The 22718-nt window shown below is 36.5% G+C and overlaps 1 protein-coding gene across 4 annotated transcripts in view; it reads left to right on the top strand.

The window, feature by feature from the left end:
* The window catches only part of PCMTD1 (protein-L-isoaspartate (D-aspartate) O-methyltransferase domain containing 1), an 86114-nt gene that overhangs the window by 34265 nt on the left and 29131 nt on the right, over positions 1–22718 (top strand). The window contains exons 2-3 of one of the 4 annotated variants that reach the window (XM_032296055.1): positions 7901–8161; positions 9784–10185. The exons of 1 other annotated variant lie outside the window; for it this stretch is intronic. In XM_032296055.1, the coding sequence (XP_032151946.1) occupies positions 9879–10185 (307 nt within the window). In that variant the 5' untranslated portion in view covers positions 7901–8161; positions 9784–9878. Of the gene's footprint in view, positions 1–7430; positions 8162–9783; positions 10186–22718 lie in introns of those variants that run through there. 2 more of the 4 variants (XM_032296054.1, XM_032296056.1) reach the window with 2 other exon arrangements.

Raw genomic sequence — 22718 nt, 5'->3', positions numbered from 1 at the left:
AGCTTTGCTGAATTTGAGAAGCAGGGTTTGTTTTCCCTTTCCAGTCTTCTGTGCTTAAAAATCAAAGTTGAGAATGTGCCCTTCTGTCATAGAAATGAAAGAAAGTTGGTATTTATTGGACATCTATATGTTAGGAACATTATGTGTACTATTTAATCATCACAAATTTATGATATGGTAATTCCTATTTTTATTTTATAGATAAGGAAACTGGAGATCACATTAATTAATTTGCCTGAGGGTGCATGACCAATAAATGACATCAGATGTTCCCCCTCCCCCTGGCTGCTTCATTCTTCCTTTGAAGCTGAGAATACTAAAAGGGAGGGAAAAAAATGGGAGATTGAAAGAGACAGAGCTGAACTGAACATGTTTTCAGCTAAAAGTTAATGAAAAGTTTAGTTTTGAATTATGGGTCAGGTGCGTCTGAGCAAATTATTCTGTGTCAGGAGGGTTTCATAGCTTCACAGCCTGGATTTGAGCTGCGGTTCAGTTATTCAAGGGCTGTGAGCTTCCATTTGCTCTCATGCCTCTTCATAGGGATATGGTGAAGAACTAGAGCACAATGCTGCATTATGTAGTAGGCACACAGGAAATCGCTGCTGTATGCTAACACTACTAAACAAAATTTAAGGCTTGTATTCATCATCAAATATAGAGTAAAGTAGATGTTCTTGGCGGCTTTTGGCAAGTGAGTAGTGTACCTTAATTTAGCCATTTATTTTCTTTCGTAATTCTTTATTTGTATTTAATTATACCTCTTTATCAGCCCCATCACTGAGAAAAATTTTTCCTCTGTATAGTTGCCTCGGCGCTTAAAGTATTCTTGGCCCATAAGTCCCATGACAAGCTTTGAGGACGTGAGGGGCATTCTTTGTTCATGGCCACAGTTAGTGTGTTTTCCTTTGGATCACTGGTGAGTGAGCTTCCCTCTAGAGTTAAGTGAGCTTAGTCCTCACTTTTGCAGAGAAAGGAGCAGCAAGAAGCAGTTGACTGCTTCCCTCTGGGTGCTAGGAGGAAAGAAAGTGAGTCAGCATTCATTTTGTTCTCACACCTTGCAACATCTGTCTGCCATCAGTCTGCTTCCCACCTCCTTTAACTTGTCAGTACTTAACCCTCCATAAGGCATCCCGAAGCTGCCTGAGAAACACCATAATATTGTATGGGGCCTTTGACAGTTCTTTCCTAAAACCAAATAGATTTAAGTCACAATTCTAAATTTTGGAATAATAGCAAGAAACATTTGGAACACTTTGCAGATAGTTTCAGGTGTGCATATGTGAAGGTACCCTTTATTTTCCATGCACCCCCTACCCAACACACAATAGAGAGAAAAATACCAAGGAGTGAAGTTGTGTTTTGTGAGTAAACATGACAACTTCCTTCTCAAACAGACATAACTGTGTAACTGCTTAAGTTGTTCAGTCTTTTATACTGTTCTGACACTTTATCTTTTTCTACATTTACCTTTTTCTTCTTTCAAATTCCTTGCTTTTATTGTTTAGTGCGGGACTCAAACACTGCTAAAATTGTTTGTTCTTTCTGGAAGAGAAAATGGCAGGAGTGAGGCAGTAAAAATTGTGACCAAAATGACAGAAATGCCAAGACATGGAGAGCAGCCATTACTAGATAACTAAAACTTGATTATATTCAAGTGCAGATTTGACCAGTGCTGAAATAACTTGGAAATCAGAGCATTGAGGGATCTTAGGAGCTGTGGAATATATCCTTTTTATTTCACAGGTGAGGAAATGACATTCTGGGGATTTGGCCAGATCTGTACGGCAATGTTACCCATGGAACCATGGCTAGACCTTGGTTTCTTGACTATATTTGGTACTTTTCCATAATTGAGATGAGATTATCTTAGAAGTAACAAATGGCAGTCACTGATGACCTAATGCCACACTGGCTTTTGATCAGTGTTTATTTTACTTTCATAAAAAATGTATATTTCAAGTTACAGGATTATTATTATCACAATATTCACTACAGACTTTGATTTACAAGCTTCTCAAGTGTACGTCTATTACAATCAATTCCAATATTGATTATATTGATTATTCGTAGTCTACCAATGGGAGAATTGGTTGTATCCTGGTGTATCCATGTGCTAAAATATTATACTTCTCAATTTGGAAAGAATGTCTTATGGCATTAGGAAATGCTTAAGGTTTGTTAAGTGAAAGTCCTGAACAATGTATACAATATAATACCAGGTATGTGTTTAAAAAAACCAAGTATATGGTTGCTTAAAAGTTAATAATGACAGTGGTTCTTTGAATGGTAGCATTATGAAGATTTAAATTTTACTTTATTTTCATGTTTTCTGCAAAGGCACATTATAATCAAATGAGTGAGTATTATAAAAATGTAATTTGTAGTAATTCAGTTTCCACATTCACGAATAATGTACGTGGTAAAAAGAGGTCTATCTGTGAAACTCTTTGCTCTGGTGTACGTTATTGTTTGTGTAATAATCTTCTTTTTCTGCATCTTTATTTTTCTGCTCTAGACTGTCTTATTAAATGTATTTATTCCTTAGAAAATTCTTCTCCATGTGGCTTTATTATACTTCATGTGCTCTCTATAACTCCTTTAATTTTACCTTTACTTGTAAATTTTGTTCAAATAATGCAGATAACACAATTTGTAAAGTAAAGATACCACAAGCCTTTATGCCAAAGCATAGCAGTCCCTAGCTTCACCTGTTTTCACCCTCCGGCTCACATTCCAGCAGGAACTTAACACATTAGTTGTTTAATCTACACATTGCTAACTAAGGTGCTGCTTTTCCTTATTATTCATTACCTTTGAGCAGCATTTACTTCCTGTCTTCATAGATGAGATTTTAGCTCCCATGCCCCTCTTTTCCTCTTCTTCCTCATCCTCCCAGTGTGATTAAATGAGTATTGGAACTAAATAAGCAATTATGCTTATAGTATTTTGACTATGTAAACAGTGTGTCATTCTTTTACACCCCTCATACTAAGTAATATAATTATATTCCCTTTATTCTGTAGTTTTGGTTTTTCCTTAAAATTCTATTTAATTTTTAATTAGCAAATAATAATTGTATATTTATGGGGTACCATATGATTTTTTGATATATGTTTACAGTGTGAAATGATTAAATCAGGCCAATTAAAAAATTTGCCTCACAAAGCTGTCATTTTGTATGGTGAAAACATTGAAAATTTACTGTTTCAGCAATTTCGAGATAATACAGTGCATTATGATTTATTATAGTCACCATTCTGGACAGATTACTAAAGCATATTTCTTCTGTCTAGGGGAAACTTTGTGCCTTTTGATCAGCATTTCTCCTTTCCCCACCTACCCTCCTGCCGTAGCCTCTGGTAATCAACATTCTACTCTTTATTTCTATTAGTTCAACCATTTTAGGTTTCACATATGAGGGAGATCATGTGGTGTTTGTCTTTCTATGACTGTCTTATCTCACTTGGTATAATGTCTTCCAGGTTAATCCATGTTGTTGCAAATGACAGAATTAAACTCCTTTTAAAGGCTGAATGGTAATCCATTATATATATACCTGTGTATCTCTATACACCGTAAACATAATATACCATTTTCTTTACCCATTTCTCTGATGCTGGATGCCCAACTTGCTTGCATATCTTGGGTATTGTGAACAGTGCTGTAGTGAACGTGGGAATGTAGATGTCTTTGACATACTGATTTCAGTTTCTTTGCATATAGACTCAAAAGTGGTATTACTGGATCATAGGATAATTCTGTTTTTAGTTTTCTGAGGAGGCATACTGTTTTTCATGGTAGCTATATGTATTTACATTTCCACTAACAGTTCACAAGAATTTTCTTTTCTCTACAACCTTGCCAATACTTGTTATCTTTTGTCTTTTTGATAATAGTCATTCTGACAAGTATAAAGTGATACCTCATTGTGGTTTTAATTTGCATTTCTGTGATGACCATTTTTCATATGCATTGGCTGTTTATATATCTTGAGAATTGTTTATTTGGTGTTTGGTTTGTTTTTTGATTGGTGTATTTGTTTTCTTGCTATTCAGTTGAGTTCATTTCATATTTTGGATCTTAATCCCTTATCAGATGTATGGTTTGCAATCCCTTATCAGATGTCTGGTTTACAGTGTTTTTTTTTTTTTTTTTTTTTTCCCAATATGTGTTATCACCTCACTTTACTGTTTGTCAACAATTAGTAAAGCATTACTGAACAGAAGCTTTCTAGTTTTATACAATCTCATTTATTTTTGCTTTTGTTGCCTGTGCTTTTGGGGTCATATCCAAGAAATCTTTGCCCAGACCAATGTAATGGAGCAATTCCCTTATGTTTTCTTCTAATAGTTATACAGTTTCAGGTCTTATATTTAGAATCTTTAAACTGCTTTGAATTGATTTTTGTATGTGGTGTGAGATAAAGATTTAATTTTATTCTTCTGCTTGTGGATATCCAGTTTTCCCAGCAGCGCTTATTAAAGAGACTGTACTTTCTTCATTTTGTGTTCTTGGTATCTTGGTTGAAAATCAATTGACCATAAATTTGTGGAGTTTATTTCTGGTCTCTCCATCTATTTTGTTTGGTCATTGTGTCTGTTTTTATGTCAGTTCCATGCTGCTTTGATTACTATAGCTTTGTAATGAATTTTGAAGTCAGATAATGTGATGCCTCTGGTTTTCTACTTTTTGCGTGTATGATTACATACAAATTTTTCTATTTTTGTGAAAAATATGATTGGAATTTTAATATGATTATGCTGAATCTGTAAACCACTTTTGGTAGTATGGACATTTTAACTATTATTTCTTTGAGTCCATGAACACGGGACATCGCTCCATTTATTTGTGTTGTCTAGTTTCTTTCAATATTTTATAGTGTTTAATATACAAATCTTTCACCTCCTGGGTTAAAGTTAACTTTTAGGTATGTTTTTTGATGTTGTCATGAATGGGATTGATTTCTTAATTTATTTTTTCAGATAGTTTGTTGTTAGTGTAAAGAAATGCTACTGACTTTTGTGTGTTGATTTTGTACCCTGCAACTTTACTGATTTTGTTTACCTGTTCTAACAGTTTTTCATAGGTCTTTAGAATTTTCTAATATATATGTTATCAGTTAACAGAAGTATTTTCAATTTTTGCTTTCCTATTTAGATGCCCTTTATTTCTTGTCTAATTGTTCCAGCTAGAACTTTGTTCTATGTTGAATAGAAGTGGTAATAGATATTCTTATTCCTGATCTTAGAGGAAAACCTTTCAACTTTTCATCAAGCATGTTTGTTGTGGGCTTTTCATATATAGCCTTTATTATGTTGATGTATCTTTCCTCTGTGTCTAATTTATTGAGAGTTTTTATCAGGAAGGGATATTGAATTTTATGAACTGCTTTTTCTGCATCTGTTGAGATGATCGTAGAGTTTTTGTCCTCATTCTGCTAATATGGTATATCACCTTATAGATTTGTGTGTATTCAACAATCATTGTATCCCAGGTGTAAATCTCACTTGGTTTTGAATGATCCTTTTAATGTTCTGATGAATTTGGTTAGCTAGTGTTTTGTTGAGGATTTTTCCAAATGTGTTCATCAGGGATATTAGCCTGTTATTTACTTGTAATGTCCTTGTCTAGCTTCAGTATCAAGGTTCAGTCTAGCCATACCGGCTCTGTAAATGGATTTTGTAGTTATTCTCTTCAGTTTGAGTTTTTGGAAGGGTTTGAGAAGGAATTGGTATTAGGTCTTCAAATGTTTGGTATAATTTTACCTTGAGGCATCTAGTGCTGGGCTTTTCTTTGATGGGAGATTTCTTAATTATTGATTCAATCTTCTTGCTTGTTACTGGTCTGTTCATATTTTCTTTTCCTTCTTGATTCAACTTTGGTAGGCTGTACATTTCCAGGAATTTATTCTAGGTTATCCAGCTTGTTGGTGGATAATTGTTCATAGTGTCTTATGATCCTTTGTACTTCTGTGGTATCTTCTGAGTTGTGATATTTCCTCTTTTGTTTCTGACTTATTGTTAGAGCCTTCTTTTTTTCTTAGTTTGCTAAAAATTTGTTGATTTTATCTTTTTGAAGAACCAACTCTTAACTCCACTAATCTTTTTTCTATTTTCTTTCTATTCTCTGTTTTATCTGTTTTTGTTCTGGATCTTTATTATTTCATTTCTTCTCCTAATTTGGGGTTTAATTGGTTCTTTTTTCTCTAGTTTCTTGAATTTATTTGAGATCTTTACTCTCTTTTGATATAGGCATTTATTGCTGTAAACTTCCCTTTTAGAACTGTTTTGATGCATCTCATAAGTTATATGTTGTCTGTTTTCCTTTGTCTAAAGATATTTTTATTTATTTTTAAATTTCTTTGACCAACTGGTTTTGAGGAGCATGTTGTTTATTTCTAGGTATTTGTGAATGTCCCAAAATTCCTTCTGTTACTGGTTTCTGGTTTCATTCCATTATGATTAGAAAAGCTATTTGATGTAATTTCAGTCAAAGTTATTAAGACTTGTTTTGTAGACAAACATATAATATATCCTGGAAAATGTTCCATGTTCATTGGAGAGAAATGAGTATTCAGTTGCTGTTGGATAGAATTTTCTATATATGTCTGTTAGGTCCCTTTAGTCTAAAGCATTGTTCAAGTCCGCTGTTTCTGTCTGGATAATTTGTCCATTGTTGAGTGCGGAGTATTGAAGTCCTCTGCTATTACTGTATTGCAGTCGATCTCATCATTCAGAACTATTAAAATTTGCTTTTTATATATAAGGTGCTCCAATATTGCCTGCATGTATATTTAAAATTATTCTGTTCTCTTCAACAGAACATAAAATAATGTCCTTCTTTGTCTCATTTTACAGTTTTGACCTAAAATCTGTTTTGTGTGATGGAAGTATGGTCATCCCTGCTCTCTTTGGATTATCATTTTTCATCCCTTTATTCTCAGTCTGTGTGTGTTCTAAGGCTAAAGTGAGTCTTTCATAGGCAGCATATTGTTGGATCTTGCTTTTCTAAGCCATTCAGTCATTGTTTTTAAAATCCATACAGCCATTTGATTGAATAGCTTTTTTTTTTTTTTTTTTTTTTTTTGAGAGGAAATCTCTGTTGCCCAGTCTCTGCTCATTGCAACCTCTGCCTCCCAAGTTTAAGCGATTCTCCTTGGCTCAGCCTCCCGAGTAGCTGGGACTGCATCTGTGTGCCACCACACCCAGCTAATTTTTTTGTATTTTTAGTAGAGACAGGGTTTCACCATGTTGGGCAGGCTGGTCTTTAACTCCTGACCTCAAGTGATCCACCTGCCTTGACCTTCTAAAGCGCTGGGATTTCAGACATGAGCTACCATATCTGGCTAATTTTTGTATGTTTAGTTGAGACAGGATTCCACCATGCTGGCCAAGTTGGTCTCGAACTTCTGGCTTCAAGTGATCCACCCACCTTGACCTTCCAAAGTGCTGGGATTACTGGTGTGAGCCACCATACCTGGCCTGGCATATAGTAATTTTTAATGAGCTACAAATAACACACTCAGTACAGTGGTTGTTAGTAAATGGTGGTAGTTCTTACTTATTTGATTCTTCCTCTAGCCTTTTTCTCACTAAGAATGTGAGCTGTCCAGTAAAGACCATGTTTGATTGATTGTTTTGCTAGGATAATTGTTTGGCTATGATAATTTTGCATTTAATGGAATTCAAAAGGATCTAAGAAGGGTCAGATCCTTCTTAAGCCCTAGAGCCTACTCAGAGGGAATAATTTTTCTAGTAAATTGTGGCATTTACGGTATAGCAATTTGCTAAATATCTGTGTAGTCAGAATTATTCTTATGAAATCCATAGACAAATGCCACACTGAATACTGACAGAGACTATCTCCTACTGTAATATATCCATTTTTTCTTTCATCTTAGGAAGAGATTCACTGAGTGCCAGATGAAAAAGTTGGCTTGTGCTTAAAAGCCATGTTATTAAAAAAAAATTCTTGAAATGCTGCAGTTGGACTCAGCAAGTCGAGATGCCACAGCTAAGACCTGTTGAAGGAATAGTGAATTGACATCTCCCATTGCACTACATTCTACAAAATATACTCATTGAGGAGAAGGGTGCTGTAAACCCTTGTACTTTTATATTTTTGAGGATTGGAAGTGCTAGAGCCAGCCAGCTTTTTATACGTGAGTTTGAATGAATTAAATGTGAATTCACAGTGTTTTCTCTACTCCAAAAGTTCTTAAGGCAATTGTAGGAAAGGACAAAGGGGACACAGACAAAGACAATATGACAGGCCCTGTTGGGAGAGCTGCCCCAGTGGTGCCAGGGGTCTGAGGACCTTGGAAATACTTGAGACCCTGATTGATATGCTTCTCTAGTGTCAAGAGTTAGGATATTCTTGCCAGAGTTAACTGTCATAACTCTTGTTACTGGCCATGGGTATTTCATTTCACACTTTTCTCTTCTACTGATTCATTAATTTAGAAATTGATATATTAATTTACTTACTAGCTAGTTGAATGAAGCTTAAATTGTATATTCGGTATTATGTTTTGAAATTTTTTTAGTTCCCTCAGGTTGCACTTACGTTTCTATTCAGATGCTGAGTTTAATCTGTTAAAGAAGTTCAGTGTGTGAGAGAGAGAGTGTGTGTGTGTGTGTGTGTGTGTGTGTATGTGTGTGTGTGTGTGTATTAAACATGTTCTAGTGCTTGGACTGTTGAAGTTATTGATAAAACCTATGGTTTCTATCACAACAAAGTTTACCAAACAAAACAGAGAGATAACACATGAGTACATTAATAAACGTGAGTCTGGGTTTGTTTATTTTGTATTTTATGTTCAGTGATTGAGTAATATGTTATTCTTTGTGTTAACATTTTAAATTTATGTAGTGCATTTTTGAATTGGTAGAGGTTTTTAAGTTCAGGAATTTAAAATAAACTAATTTTTTAAATTAAACTAGAATTACTATACTATAAAGAAGCCAATGTGGCTCAGTGATTGAAGGAATGGAGGTCAGGTGTGGTGGCTGCCTCCTGTAATCCCAGCACTTTGGGAGGTCAAGGTGGACTGATCTCTTGAGCTCAGGAGTTTGAGACTACCTTGGGCAAAATGGTGAAACCCCATCTCTACAAAAAAAATAAAAAATTTAGCTGAGCGTGGTGGCATGGGCCTGTAATCCCAGCTACTTGGGAGGCTGAGGTGGAAAGAATACTTAAGCCCGGGAGGGGATGAGCCAAGATCGTGCCACTGCACAGTAGCCTGGGTGACAGAGTGAGACTCCGTCTTAAACGAAACAAAAAACAAAACAATAAAACAAAAAACCAGCATGGTTTCTGACTCTAAAGACCTGAGAGCAATTCCTGGCAGTGTCACTCTCCAGAGCAGCACTGTCTAGAATGGTAGCCACTAGCTGCAAGTAGCTATAAAGTACTTAAAATATGGAAAATATAGGTAGGTTGACTAATGGAATTTTAAATTGTATTTAATTTTCATTAATTTAGGTCGAGGTAGCCATGTGTGACTAGTGGCCACTGTAATAAGCCTCATGGTACTAAGGTGACTGACTTGACTTCTTTGTTCCAGTTTTCCCATCTGTACAGATGAGATCATATAAGTTACCTTTTGTGGTTACTATAAGAATTAAATAAAATAATATAGTTAAGGAGTTTAACACTATGCCTGGAGCAGAATATTTCCATGAGAAATGATAGTTAATTATAATGACATACATTTAATAAACTGGAGTTATTTTGCTTTTGAGCATTAATTTAAACCTGTTTATTTTTGTTCTTCCCTTCCAGGATTAATTTATTTTTGGAAATCAAGTGCAATATTGGAAGCCATTTCTACTAATTTTATTTCATTTTTAAATTTATGATTTGATTTGAATACTATCATGGGAGGAGCTGTGAGTGCTGGGGAAGATAATGATGACTTAATTGATAATTTAAAAGAAGCTCAGTATATCCGTACTGAAAGAGTGGAGCAAGCCTTCAGAGCGATTGATCGTGGCGATTACTATTTGGAAGGCTACAGAGACAATGCTTACAAAGACTTAGCCTGGAAGCATGGAAACATCCACTTGTCAGCACCTTGCATTTATTCTGAAGTTATGGAAGCATTGAAACTTCAACCAGGATTGTCTTTTCTTAACCTGGGAAGTGGAACCGGATATTTAAGTACAATGGTGGGCTTAATTTTAGGTAATTTTATTTTTGTAAAATTCTATTTTTAAAAGTAAGCCTATTTTGTATTATGTTTTATGATTTATAGGATTTGTAACTTTGTTTACAGTTTGTGTATGTTTGAATGTGTATACTCAATGTAGGTATTTTCCTTACTTAGATGTGAAAACACAAGGTAGTAGTTACCTTTTTTCATTCTCAGCCCTGACGCTGATAGTTCCCACATGTAGTCCTCAACTTTCAGTAGCTGTGGGAACTAACTATTCTCTGTTAGTCATGGTCTGTACTTAAAATCAAGCAACTAGTAGGCAGGAAACTCAGGAGTAATATTTAATCTATTTCAGGTAGAGTGTTCTGTCTTCTGGCATATAAAGTTTGATGGTTATCTAAGAGCATTGTGCCAGGCTTTTGTTAGAGAGACAGGAATATGTGGGATATATAAAATGTGGCACTGTTGGGGCAAAGCAAGGGATTGGAGAAAAATGGAGAAGAAAGAAGTATATCTCGTTAAGCTTTCAGCATACTTTTCAAGTGTTTTCTCTGTCAGGCATTGTTGCTGGCATGTGCATATGCCAGTGATCTAAAGGGACTAAGATTTCTGCCCCCAAAGTACTTACTGGGTGTTAAATGCTAGGTATTGTTTAAAGCAGTGTGTGTGTGATAACTCATTCAGTGTTCCTAATACTCCCTTGAAGTACATAGTATTATTAATCCTGTTAGATGGGCAAGTAAACGAAGGCACGGGGAGGTTAAATAACTTGCCTGAAAGTCAGTTACCTAGGAAGTGACAAGTGAGTAATACGGAATATAGGTGAAAGACTCATGGATGGAGGAAAATCTGCTGTAAGACATTATGTTGGATGGCGGATGACCAACCATGAAGTTTGCCAAGCCATTTAGATCAACTGTCACATTCACTGGCTGCTACTGTGAGACATACATTAAAGTAGAGCATTATTTAGGGACGTGGGGTGTGAGAAGACGTAAGAGAATCAACAACCTTCATCTAGTCTGATAGGTACTATAGTTGAGGTACATGCCTAAGTTAATAAGGATGAGATTGTGGTGTAAAATTCATTCTAAAGTGATGGGAAATCATTGAGGAATTTTAAATAGAGAATGACATATCCTCTAGTAGGGTGACTCCCTGTTCCAGTGTGCTGAGGGAGTCTTGCTTTATCTCTGTTATTCTAGCATCAGTATTAATAATGTCCTTTCATTCCTCGAAGTGTCTGAGTTTGGACAATAAATTATGTGGTCACAGTATGTGACTTCTAAGGTATACTCAGGTCTGAAATTTCCTCCCTATACGCTAGCTAGCTCCTTACTCTGTTAGTCATGGAACTTCCCATCTGTTGCATTTAAAAGAGTGGGGATGGAAGCCTTTCATTCCGCAGCTGGGTTAGTTCCTAATGTATAAGAACTGCTCAAAAGTGATAGGGAAATTATTAATTTTCATCAATAAAGAGAAATTTAGAAGCTTACATTTAAATTTGGCGCTCCTCCCTGTCCTGAGACAGGAATTTCTTAACCGGTTGGAACTTCCAGATGTATGTCACTTCTGTCACTAGGTTCTTTGAAAAAGGAATATCTGGGGTTTGAGACAGGCTGCAAAACCTAGAGGGGAGAGTAGGGAGAGCTGCTGCTTTAAAAAAATGGGAATTGCTATCCTTGTACATTTCCTAACCAGCTCTGGCAGCTCTGGGCTGGAGTCCAAGCCTTATACCATGTTTGGCCAGGCTGAAAGTGCCTGTTTACTCTGTCTTCCACTTCTCTAGTATGTACCAGCTGGCTCGTGCTGAGGGAGGTCAATCTAGCCAAACTTGGGGTGGGGGGAGGTATGTATCATAATTTGCAATCTTGCCAGCAATGAGGTTGCCTTCTTAAGACTCATTGCCTGCTCCCAGGCTCCAAGAGATTAGATTTCTATGGCCAGATGGCACCTGTTGGCAGATGTCAAACTTATTGTATCATGAATGTCTTTCAGTCCATGTCATGGGCAGTGTGGGGAAAGAAACCATTGTGTAAATGACCTACAGTGCACAGTTTCCTCCTGTTACAAGGCTCTAGGGAGTCATGGAGGTTTAGTTACATACATGGCAGTGGCTCCTCCAAACTATTCCAGGATTTACCTTTGTGTGATCCTGCTTAGTTAAAACCAATATATAGTTGTTCTTACTTTAGTTAGGAATATTCCATTGTTGAGGAAGATTATTTTAAAGAAGGAGAAGCAAAAACAACAGTCTGTAAAACTATGATTATAGCTTATAAATCTTAAGTTCACCAGGCTTCTGAGGAAACTATCTTTTTTACCCTGCCCTCTTTTTTTAGTTCGTGTTTTCTGTGTGTTTTATGTCATAGAGGGGAAGATATCCATCCATAAAAATCACTTAGGACTGGATCCAGAGGAGGATGCTCACATGCTCCCTGTGACTATCGGAGTATAGTGAATCGAATTTGGTTCCACTGCTTCACAGCCACCTTATTAACAGAAGTTCTTTCTTTCTTAAAAACAAAAAACTCTAACACTATGGCTTAGCCATGATTCTCTTCCATTCACAAGATGGGGATGACAGGTGCTCCCCATAGACAGTGGGTCCTGTTGGAGTACATACTCAGTAGTAAACCCTGGGGGATTCCTGGCCGAAGCAGGAGAGTGGGGCATCTGTGATTCGGTAACACAGTTAAGGAAGAATTGGGAAATTCCATTCTACTCCGGAAACACATATGTAGAGGATGAGCTATAATAATTATATAGAGCTTTTGTTATTCAGTGATACTGAGTTAGATTTTTCTTTTATTATTATTATTAATTCATTCATTTATTTTTAGATGGGGTCTCACACTCTTGCCCAGGCTGGAGTGTGGTGTAATGGTCTTGGCTCACTGTAGCCTCGACCTCCTGGGCTCCAGTGATTCTCCCGCCTCAGCTTCCTCCTGACTAGCTATGCATGGCTGATTTTTGTATTGGGTTTTCTTCAGAAAATTTCTTATTAAAACACACTTAAAGCAATTATTCGTAAATTTACTTCTATCCAAGACAATGGAGAATAGATCACTCCAACTCCTAAGATTTCTCATTTCATTGAGTCATGTTTTCGAATTTCGAATTGAAGATAATCTTCATGTCCTGCTTGCATCTCGTTAAATATTTTCCCTGAACTAAGGGTTTTCATAAAGATACAGTACTTAATTGATTCTCCTCTCAGTACTGTCTTTTCATTCTTAGGGAATTCCATTGAAAAATAGGATGCAAAAAAAAGCAGCCTCCCACATCCGGTACTTTACCTCTGCTTTCCATAACTGAATTGAGTATCAGAACCACAAAAGCAAGTTATTCTGACAGACTCTTTGTGATTCAGGTAGGGATTCTGAATCCTGATTCTTTTTTACTTAGGTATTAATTTCCATTTTCTTTTATAACTCATAAAAATTCTAGGTATCTTTCAAAACCTAAAATACGTAGATTCATCCCTCCTAATGACTTTCTTTTAGTCTCTTGCCCAGTTTCCTAGTTGATAGGACTGACTCTGGGGAGACTGCCAGTGTCTCCAGCACTATGGATGCCACGGCCTTGGTGCTGTGACATTCATTCCTAAAGGTAAAACAGTTGATAGGCAGGAACCTTACTGCCATAACCTACAGTTGCCTTGTTGTTCAAAAGCATTAGTTAAGCTATCTGCTGCCATCACGTTTGACCTCTACACTCTTTCTTTGTCATAGGACATTATATAGTCCGTACTCAGCTAACCTTTTTTCCTTTGACCTCAGAGCTCATGCTATCTCTCCTTTGCCTGCATGCTTATGCATACTATGCATAGCCTCTCTTGCTGGTTCTCCCTCTAATGAGGTGTGATTCACATACTATTAAGTTTACTTATTTAAGAGTACAATTCAATGATTTTTAGTTAGGTTTATGGAGTAGTGCAGAAATTACCACAATCTGGTTTGAAAACACTTCCACTATGCTAAAAAGATTCTTCCATGCCCCCTTGCATCCACTTCCAGTACACAGCCAGTCCCTGACAACCAGTTACCTACCTTCTATCTCTATAGATTTGCCTTTTCTGGACATTTCATATACATGAAATCATACAATATATGGTTTTCTGAATCCAGCTTCTTTTACTTAGCATTACATTTTCAAGGTTCACCCATGTCTGAGTATTTTATTCCTTTTTATGGCTGAATGCTGTTTCATCATATACACTACATTTTGTGTATCCATTCACCAGTTAATGGGCATTTGAGTTACTAGTTTTTGGCCATTATACATAATGCTGTTATGAGCATTTATGTACAAATCTTTGTGTGGATATACATTTTCATTTCTCTTAGGTAGATTCTTAAAGAGTAGAATTGCTGATCTGTATTTGTTTTTAAGACATGAACAAAGTGTTTTCTGGAGTGGCTGCACCATTTTACATTCCTACTAAGGTTATGTGAGGTTCTCGTTTCTGCACATCCTCACTAATACTTGTTACTTCGTTTTTTAAAGTGCCTCTTAAAGAATCTTCTTTATTAGCTTACTTTCGGCAAAAGATGAGGGGGATCCAGGGTGGTCAGTTCCCCAGTCCCTTACCCTCTCTTTCTTCTTGGTGAGATAAGACACATTTGGCAGGTATCAGGGTTTTTCTGTAAGGTAGACTCTGTTTTCTGCATCAGACCAAACCCATTTTTTCCTCTATCTTCTGTTATACCTTTTTTTTTAAAGCAAGGTTTTTTTTTTTTTTTTTTTTTGGAGACTGAGTCATGCACTGTCTGGCTGGAGTGCAGCAGCGCGATGTTGGCTCACTGCAGCCTCTGCCTCCTGGGCTCATTTGGTTCTCCTGCCTCAGCCTCCCAAATAGCTGGGACTACAGGTGCTCACCACCACACTTGGCTATATATATTTATATATATATATATATTTTTTTTGTGTGTGTGTGTTTTCGGTAGAGACAGGGTTTTGCCATGTTGGCCAGACTGGTCTCGAACTTCTGACCTTACGTGATCTGTCTGCCTTGGTCTCCCAAAGTGCTGGGTTACAGGTGTGAGCCACCACGCCTGACCCTGGTTTTTTTCATTTTTAGGAATTAATCTGTTCTTGTTCGTTTTTTTTTTTTTTGAGATGGAGTGTCGCTCTGTTGCCCAGGCTGGAGTGCAGTGGTGCCATCTCTGCTCACTGCAACCTCTGCCTCCTGGGTTCAAGCAATTCTCCTGGCTCAGCCTCCCAAGTAGCTGGGATTACAAGCATACGCCACCACGCCCAGCTAATTTTTTGTAGAAACAGGGTTTCACCATGTTGGCCAGGATGGTCTCAATCTCCTGACCTCATGATCCTCCTGCCTTGGATTCCCAGAGTGCTGGGATTACAGGTGTGAGCCACCATGCCCACCCATCTGTTCTTGATATGTGATTTATTTGGGACTCTGTGAGCAAATTTGTTGTGAAAACCTTTTATTTTAGGCTAATGACATTTTATGAGATTCATAAAACTCTTAACTATTTAAACTATTACTTCTTAGTCCTAGTTAGACTTCTGGGCGTCTTTTTTCCTGCCCCTGTGCTCTATATGGAGTTGCCACCACTGTTCTATTTCTTAGATTTTTTTTTTCTCCCTCTCACTTCTACTGGTTGTGGAGTAGAAGTCATTACTGTCAACCACCTCTTTCATTGCTGCTACCTCTGAAAATCAATACTCAGGTGATTTTATGTTTATGGATAATATTAGTGCTGATTACAGGGTAACAAATAGTAAATAACAAAAGTGATAAATATTACGAAGCAATACAGGTTTTACAAAGTTTTCTTAGTAATTTCTTCTGATGATGTTTTTTCATGCTGGTCTTAGAAGTTAGGAGGAAATTTCTTCAGCGATGTGAAGTGGCTTAGGTGTTTCCCTGAGGCGAGCATCTTGAGTTTTATCTTTGTGATTAACTGTTTCTCAACCAAGATTGTCTATGTAACAAATACAGCCAGTTTTTACTATTTGGAAATTTTGTCTCTTGAGAATTCACTTACTTACTAATACTTATTTGAAACCCCCAAATCAAACTCACAGTGCTTTCATGATTACTTGCGAGCCTGCAGAGAGGAACAAAAAATCTGAGTCTCCTGCTTTGCATCTTCCTAGCTGAGGTGGGATAAAGCGAAGCACTCTCTGCCTTCTTGTCTCTGTGGTCATACAGAAATGACCAAAGGATTGAGAGGGGAGAGGCCAGCGCATGTCACAAGCTCCAGTCTTCACTGGGGCCTGTTGATGGCTTGAATCCCAATTCTGGCAACAGTTCTTGGGGTGGCTCAGGCAAGTCTCTAACACTTCTTAAGTTTATTTTATCTTTTGTGAAGTAATACAGTCTCTACCAGGATGAGATCTCAGGATTTAACATTATAATCTATTTTATATATTTATATATGTACATATTTTCCTAAGGAGCAATTGTTCATTTTTTGCTAACCCAATGTTTGCTGTATTTTTTAGAACATAACTTTTATATAGTAAATAATGTGAATTGATTGTTACTTTAAGTACTAAACCTTCCTGAATTTGTTTCCTTAAGTGTAAAATTTGTGAATCTCTAGCTCTCCATGTAGAAGCTGGCACCCATGGAATTGTCTTTCTTTTTCTGTGACACAGCCTTTCCTAGGCTGATGCAGTCTTTCCTAGGATGTTGGACTGAGTGCCTCGGATTGGAGCCAGGTTGACTGGAGTTGGCAGGGCTGCTTGGTTCGCTGCAACTCTTGGTCTCGTCTGGAGCCTGCTTTTACATTCTCTCTGGGTTAGGTTCCTGCAGGGTCAGCCAGGCTACCCTCCCACACCCTTGCCCAAAATTGTTTCCTTGGGTTTTATATCTCAGTGTGTTAGTTATGTTTATAAAGGCTTTATCCTTTTTAGGGAACAACTTTGGATTTATCCTGTAGTGAAGGGTGAATCTTTCTTCAAGGAACACCCACATGCAAAGGATTGATAGATTTCTGCCTCCAAAGTCTGTCAGCTGAGCTCTGGACACTCTTGATCTTCCAAGGTACTTAAACGTGTGGTACCTGCATCCTGTTTCTTCTTCAGTGGACAGCAGATTCCAGAAGTTCAGCCTGCCCCCAACTCTTTTTTTTCCTGCCCTCTTTCACACATGACAAAAAGTTCAACAAATTCTCTTCTTCCTCCTCTGTTTCATTTCTTTGTGAAGAGTACTTTTTTCTTCAAAATTGCATAACGAGGAAACTTGAGTACCAGTCTCTCCTCTTTAATTTTATTGTGAAGTAGGTAACATAATCAGAGGGCTGAAAAATGCAAAAATATCAAGAGGCATGCATTGACATACTTCCCTTCTCTTCCTGTCCTATAGTTTACTTAGTTCCCTCCCCACTTTGACGATAACTGCACAGAGCTCTGAGGACGCTGTGATTTTTGCATATACATAATGCTTTATAGCGATGATAGTTGGCTTGAAGTCAGAAGCAAATTGTTTAGGAATAAAAGGAAAATGTTTGTTGAATTTTGACAGATTTCTATCAAACAACTAAAATCAATAAGAAACTAATTTTGAATGGAATGTACTTCATTATAGCATTTACTTCTATGGCATGCATCATTCCCTACCATCAGATAATATAGATTTAACATATTTTTGCTCATGCACTATTTTAAAATCAAGACATGAAAACTATTTTTATGCTTTGTGGATATCATTTGTTTCAGTCTTCGTTGTGAACCTTTTTAAATTTGGGACCGTAGCTACATTTATGAACTTTATCATTCTTTAAAGAAGTATTATATTAGACACTGCGCCAGCTGCTGTGGTTACAGAAGTGTTCAAGACACATCTCCTACCCTTGTACATGATGCTTCTGAACTAGCAATAAAAGTGTGGTGTTAATCTTATTGGCTGTTCTTCATTTAGTCTAATATTTATTGAGTATGTCACTCTATCACCGTGCTGGTCCCAGGTATCTTCATGTACTTCACAAATAAATGTGCAGTGGAATGAAAGAGTGGATGAAAATGTCTTCCAGAGAAAATGATTGCATTAAGAAGAATTTGAGTCAAAATCTGAAGCTGTTTAAATTAGCTTTTTAAACTATTCTGTATTATACCTGAACACATTTTTTTCCTCAGCTTATTGAATTTGCTGTGTTAGAAATTTAATCTCTAATATTCCATTGCACATATTAAGGTATAGCCATTGGTTGTTCTTGACCTATTCGTCCTGAATATTATCAGCACATTGGGTAGAAATATGTAAACGAACTAACTGTGACATCTGTTCTTGATATTTGGACATTTTAGAGATATGGTTTACTTAGGGCTTTGGTTCCATTTCTGTAACTGTTAAGCCAATACTTTGAGATCTCATGTAAACATATTTCTAAGATTCATGTGAGATAAGAGAGTAGCTTTACATAGCCATAGTCTGAGAGGAGCCCAAGGAACCGGATCTTGTTTCTGGTAAATTCCAGGGCTTGTTTCATAATGCTTTTCTCAAACCTGGAGAGCAGAGAACAAAGTCTAATCTTACTTGCTTCAGAATGGTTAAGCCAACATGGCAAGACTCAGGACAAGTTTGACAGTGCTTGATATAAAACAGTGTGATATAGTTGGGTGAGAGAAACCATAAGAAATTAAATATATCATGATAAGTGGGAATATATTAGAACAACTTCTCTTAATTGTCTAGTTAATGATTACTTTTCCTTTTGCTGATTGCTTTTCTCCTTTTTCCTTTATTCACCTTTTGGTCTGTTTTGTTTTTGTACATTATACCATAGGATATTCTTGGAGTGAAACCGAATTATTCCTGTTGACTTTTGCCTGTGACTGTTCCTGAATGCTTCCAAAGTTGCTTGTAAATCTTCACAAAGATGCCTTATTTTATATAACTAAAATTAGTATGAAATATCATTGTAATTTGTTGAAAGATCCTTTTATATTTATATTTTAATTCTCATTGAGTTTATATTAAGTTCATAGAAACCTAATGATTGATCCACCTACTCCCCCTTGTGGTAATATTTAGTTTAGCTGAAATACTTTTAGTTGTTAATTCTTGATGTTACTTTACTATAATGAGAACAAAGATTTGGATAGCTCAAAGCAGATTTAAAAAAAATAATTTAGATTGGGCTTTATAATAATTAGGAGGGTTGACTAGCACTGCTCAACCCAGTTGGATGTTAGGATTATCTGCAGACCCTGGATCACAGTGAGAGATCGCTTTCATCCATTTGTGCGTAGGACCCAGGGATTTACAGTTTAAATCAAATTAAATTTAATCTACTTTTAAAAATTAGAAATTTCCAGGTTATTCTAATATATAGTCAGGGTGGAGAACCACTTATATAGTTTATAATTATGCTTCCACAACTAACTGTTTCTGTATATGGGGAGAGAGCACATCATAATTTTTAACAACAGTTTGTCTATTACATTATAGTGTGCAAGGTACTTTTACATAATTTAATGATTTTTCCCAGAGACTCCTTTTATATAGTGGGAACTGGTCTTACAGTGACTGACTGGTCTCAGATTATACAACAGTTAAGAGGAGGAACTGGGATTTGAAAACCAAGACATCTGACCTTTAATCTATCTCACCACACCAGTATTTTGACCTCAGAGTCCTCAACTGAAATGATGGATCTTGGATTATTTCATCTTTAGAACTCCTCTTATTATAAAGTACTTTTTGCCTGTGGCTATGTTCTGTAAGTTAGCTTTACACAAAATACTAAAGGCACAGTGAACTTCATTCAGATGCAGTGTGGAACTCTCAGGTTTCCTTGGTCTGCCTCAGCCTTCTACACACCAGCACCACACCGTCAGTCTGTTGGACATTACATGGGTGGTCATAGATACAAATTAAAAAATTGGAATTGCATGGACACTTAATGCCTAAACCTAGTAATTACTGACTTTTATGTACAAGCTTGTGTTCTTGATTGATTGGTAAATGACAAATGAACTAGATTAGATGCAATTATTAGAAAAGCACTCTTACGAGTGCAGTGAATGTGATTTGAAAACTTGAAAGCAGTCTAGATTTTATTATATTTGTTACTGTTCTCAGTGGGGGGTTGTCGACCTTAAAACTTATTTCTTATGTAAGATCCCTAGGTATTTCTAATAACTGTATTTGTTTTAATAAACTTTGACTTCGCTGTATGTTTCCATGTTCTCTTTAATATTTAGCTATTAAAGGTCAACACTTTTTTTTTAAAAGCATGTATGTTACAAAAATCAAGCCCTTTATTGCATAGAAAAATCTTCACATTGGCAAATACAAAATAACATTGGAATTCAGAGTCAAATTCATGCTTCACTTGGCCTGTTAACATCATCATATTTTGTATTTCACTTTTTTCCATTGACAACTTGTATCTTTCTATTAGCTATATATTATTTATTTATTTGAATATTTATGCTCTTTTTAAAAAAATCTTTCAGTAGCCCATTGCTTTTTAATTAAAAAAGTTATACATGCAGATGGTTAAAACACACTTCATACAACAGCATATAATAATCAAAATGTTTCCTTAGTACCCTAGATCTCTTAGCCTCCTTTCTCAGAAGTAGCTGTGTGTGCTTTTTTAATTTTCTGGTTCATTCTCCTGTTGTTCTATTTAATACAGATACCAAATGGGAGTTGTAATAAGCAGCATTGCGTTATATTTTTATCATACACTTAATACATTCAAGTTGTATAATCACATTCTAAATAAATGAGATATTGGCGACATCTCTATTTAAATTCTGCCTTTTATTAATGTATTTTTTTAATTTACTTTGAACATGTTACCATTCACATTGTTAAGTAGTGATCATTAAAGATGTGCCTCAGTCATTTAAAAATTAAACAGTTTTATCTATAAAAAATTGTAAATGGTGTTTACATTCAATATTAATGCATAGCATATTTTACATGTGTATTTATGTTTGTGAAAGAAATCTTTTACATATTAATGAATTGTGTCAAGGTAGTATGAAAAACAAGTTATGTGAAAAAAAGGAATTTTCTTACACATTAATTAAACTTACTGGCATAAGTTGCCACTTTGCTGTTAGGTAATAAGCAGAAAACAGGAAAAAAAAAAAAAAGGAGGTGGGGGAAGAGACCAGTGGCATCTTTAACTAAGAACCCAGAACTTTGAAATTGAGACTTCTTTTGTTAATAAGGCAGTTTGAATTATGGATTAGAAGCCTTGATTTCCAGATTCTTAACACCTTTGTTATTATATTTGCGTATTCTGTCTTGTAGGAAACAGTGCCAGTAATATTGACCTTTTTAATTGATCTGCTATCTGTGCAGCCCTGGTTTTTCTTTTTTCATAAAAATGTAACTAGATTTTTTTTTTCTTTCTCTCTCTTTTTCTTGTTTTTTTTGAAACTGAGTTTTTGCAATGGCACAATCTTGGCTCACTGCAACGTTCGCCTCCTGAGTTCAAGCGATTCTCCTGCTTCAGCCTCCCAAGTAGCTGGGATTACAGGCATGTGCCACCACACCAGGCTTATTATTATTATTATTTTTTTTTTAGTGGAGATGGGGTTTCTCCATGTTAGTCAGGCTGGCCTTGGAACTCCTGACCTCAGGTGATCTGCCTGCCTCAGCTTTCCAAAGTGCTGGCGTTACAGGTGTGAGCTATCGCACTGTCTTTTTTTTTTTTTTTTTTTTTTTTTTAAGATACGGTCTCACTCTGTTGCCCAGCTTAGAGTGCAGTGGCAGGAACATAACTCACTGAAGCTCCTGTCTTCTGGTCTCAAGCAGTTCTCATGCTTCAGCCTCCCAAGAAGCTGGGGTTATAAGCATGCACCACTAAGCCTGGCTGTTGTTTTGTTTTGTTTTGTTTACCGTAGAGATGAGGTCTTGCCATGTGGCCCAGGCTGGTCTCGAAGTCCTAGGCTCAAGCAGTCCTCCCACCTTGGCCTCCCAAAATGCTGGGATTACAGGCATGAGTCACCGATCACAGGCATGTAATGATTACATTACATGCCTGGTCCTAGGTTCTTAACGGGTAATGAAAATGTAAACATCTCATGTTTTATAGTCAACGATCACTTTAAAAAGAAGAAAGGGAAATTAGGTTTATGTCATAGGATAGTATTTTTCTTACTATGTTCATAATGTTAAGTAATTGTAGTTTTATTTGATTTTTTTTTTCTTTTGAGATACTGTCTTGCCCTTTCACCCAGGCTGGAGTGCAGTGCAAGATGTAGGCTCACTCCAACCTCTGCCTCCTGAGTTGAAGCAATTCTCCTGCCTCAGCCTCCCAAGAAACTGGGATTATAGGTGTACACCACTACACCTGGCTAATTTTTGTATTTTTACTAGAGACAGGGTTTCACCACATTGGCCAAGATGGTCTTGAACTCCCAGGCTCATGCCATCCGCCTGCCTTGGCCTCCCAAAGTGCTGGGATTACAGGCATGAGCCACGACATCTTGCCTGTACTTGAGTTCTTTTGAACAAGGAAAACTATTTGGTTTTTTAAAACATTTTATATGTTACACCTATGGAAATTCAGGTTCCCGGAATATTCAAATTTAATGTATTAAAAAGTGACCTTACTGTGTGTTT

Source organism: Sapajus apella, unplaced genomic scaffold (assembly GCF_009761245.1).
Source record: "Sapajus apella isolate SASKATOON/1434 unplaced genomic scaffold, GSC_monkey_1.0 scaffold35, whole genome shotgun sequence".
Lineage (NCBI taxonomy): Eukaryota > Metazoa > Chordata > Mammalia > Primates > Cebidae > Sapajus > Sapajus apella.
This window is presented reverse-complemented; position numbering and strand designations above follow the sequence as displayed.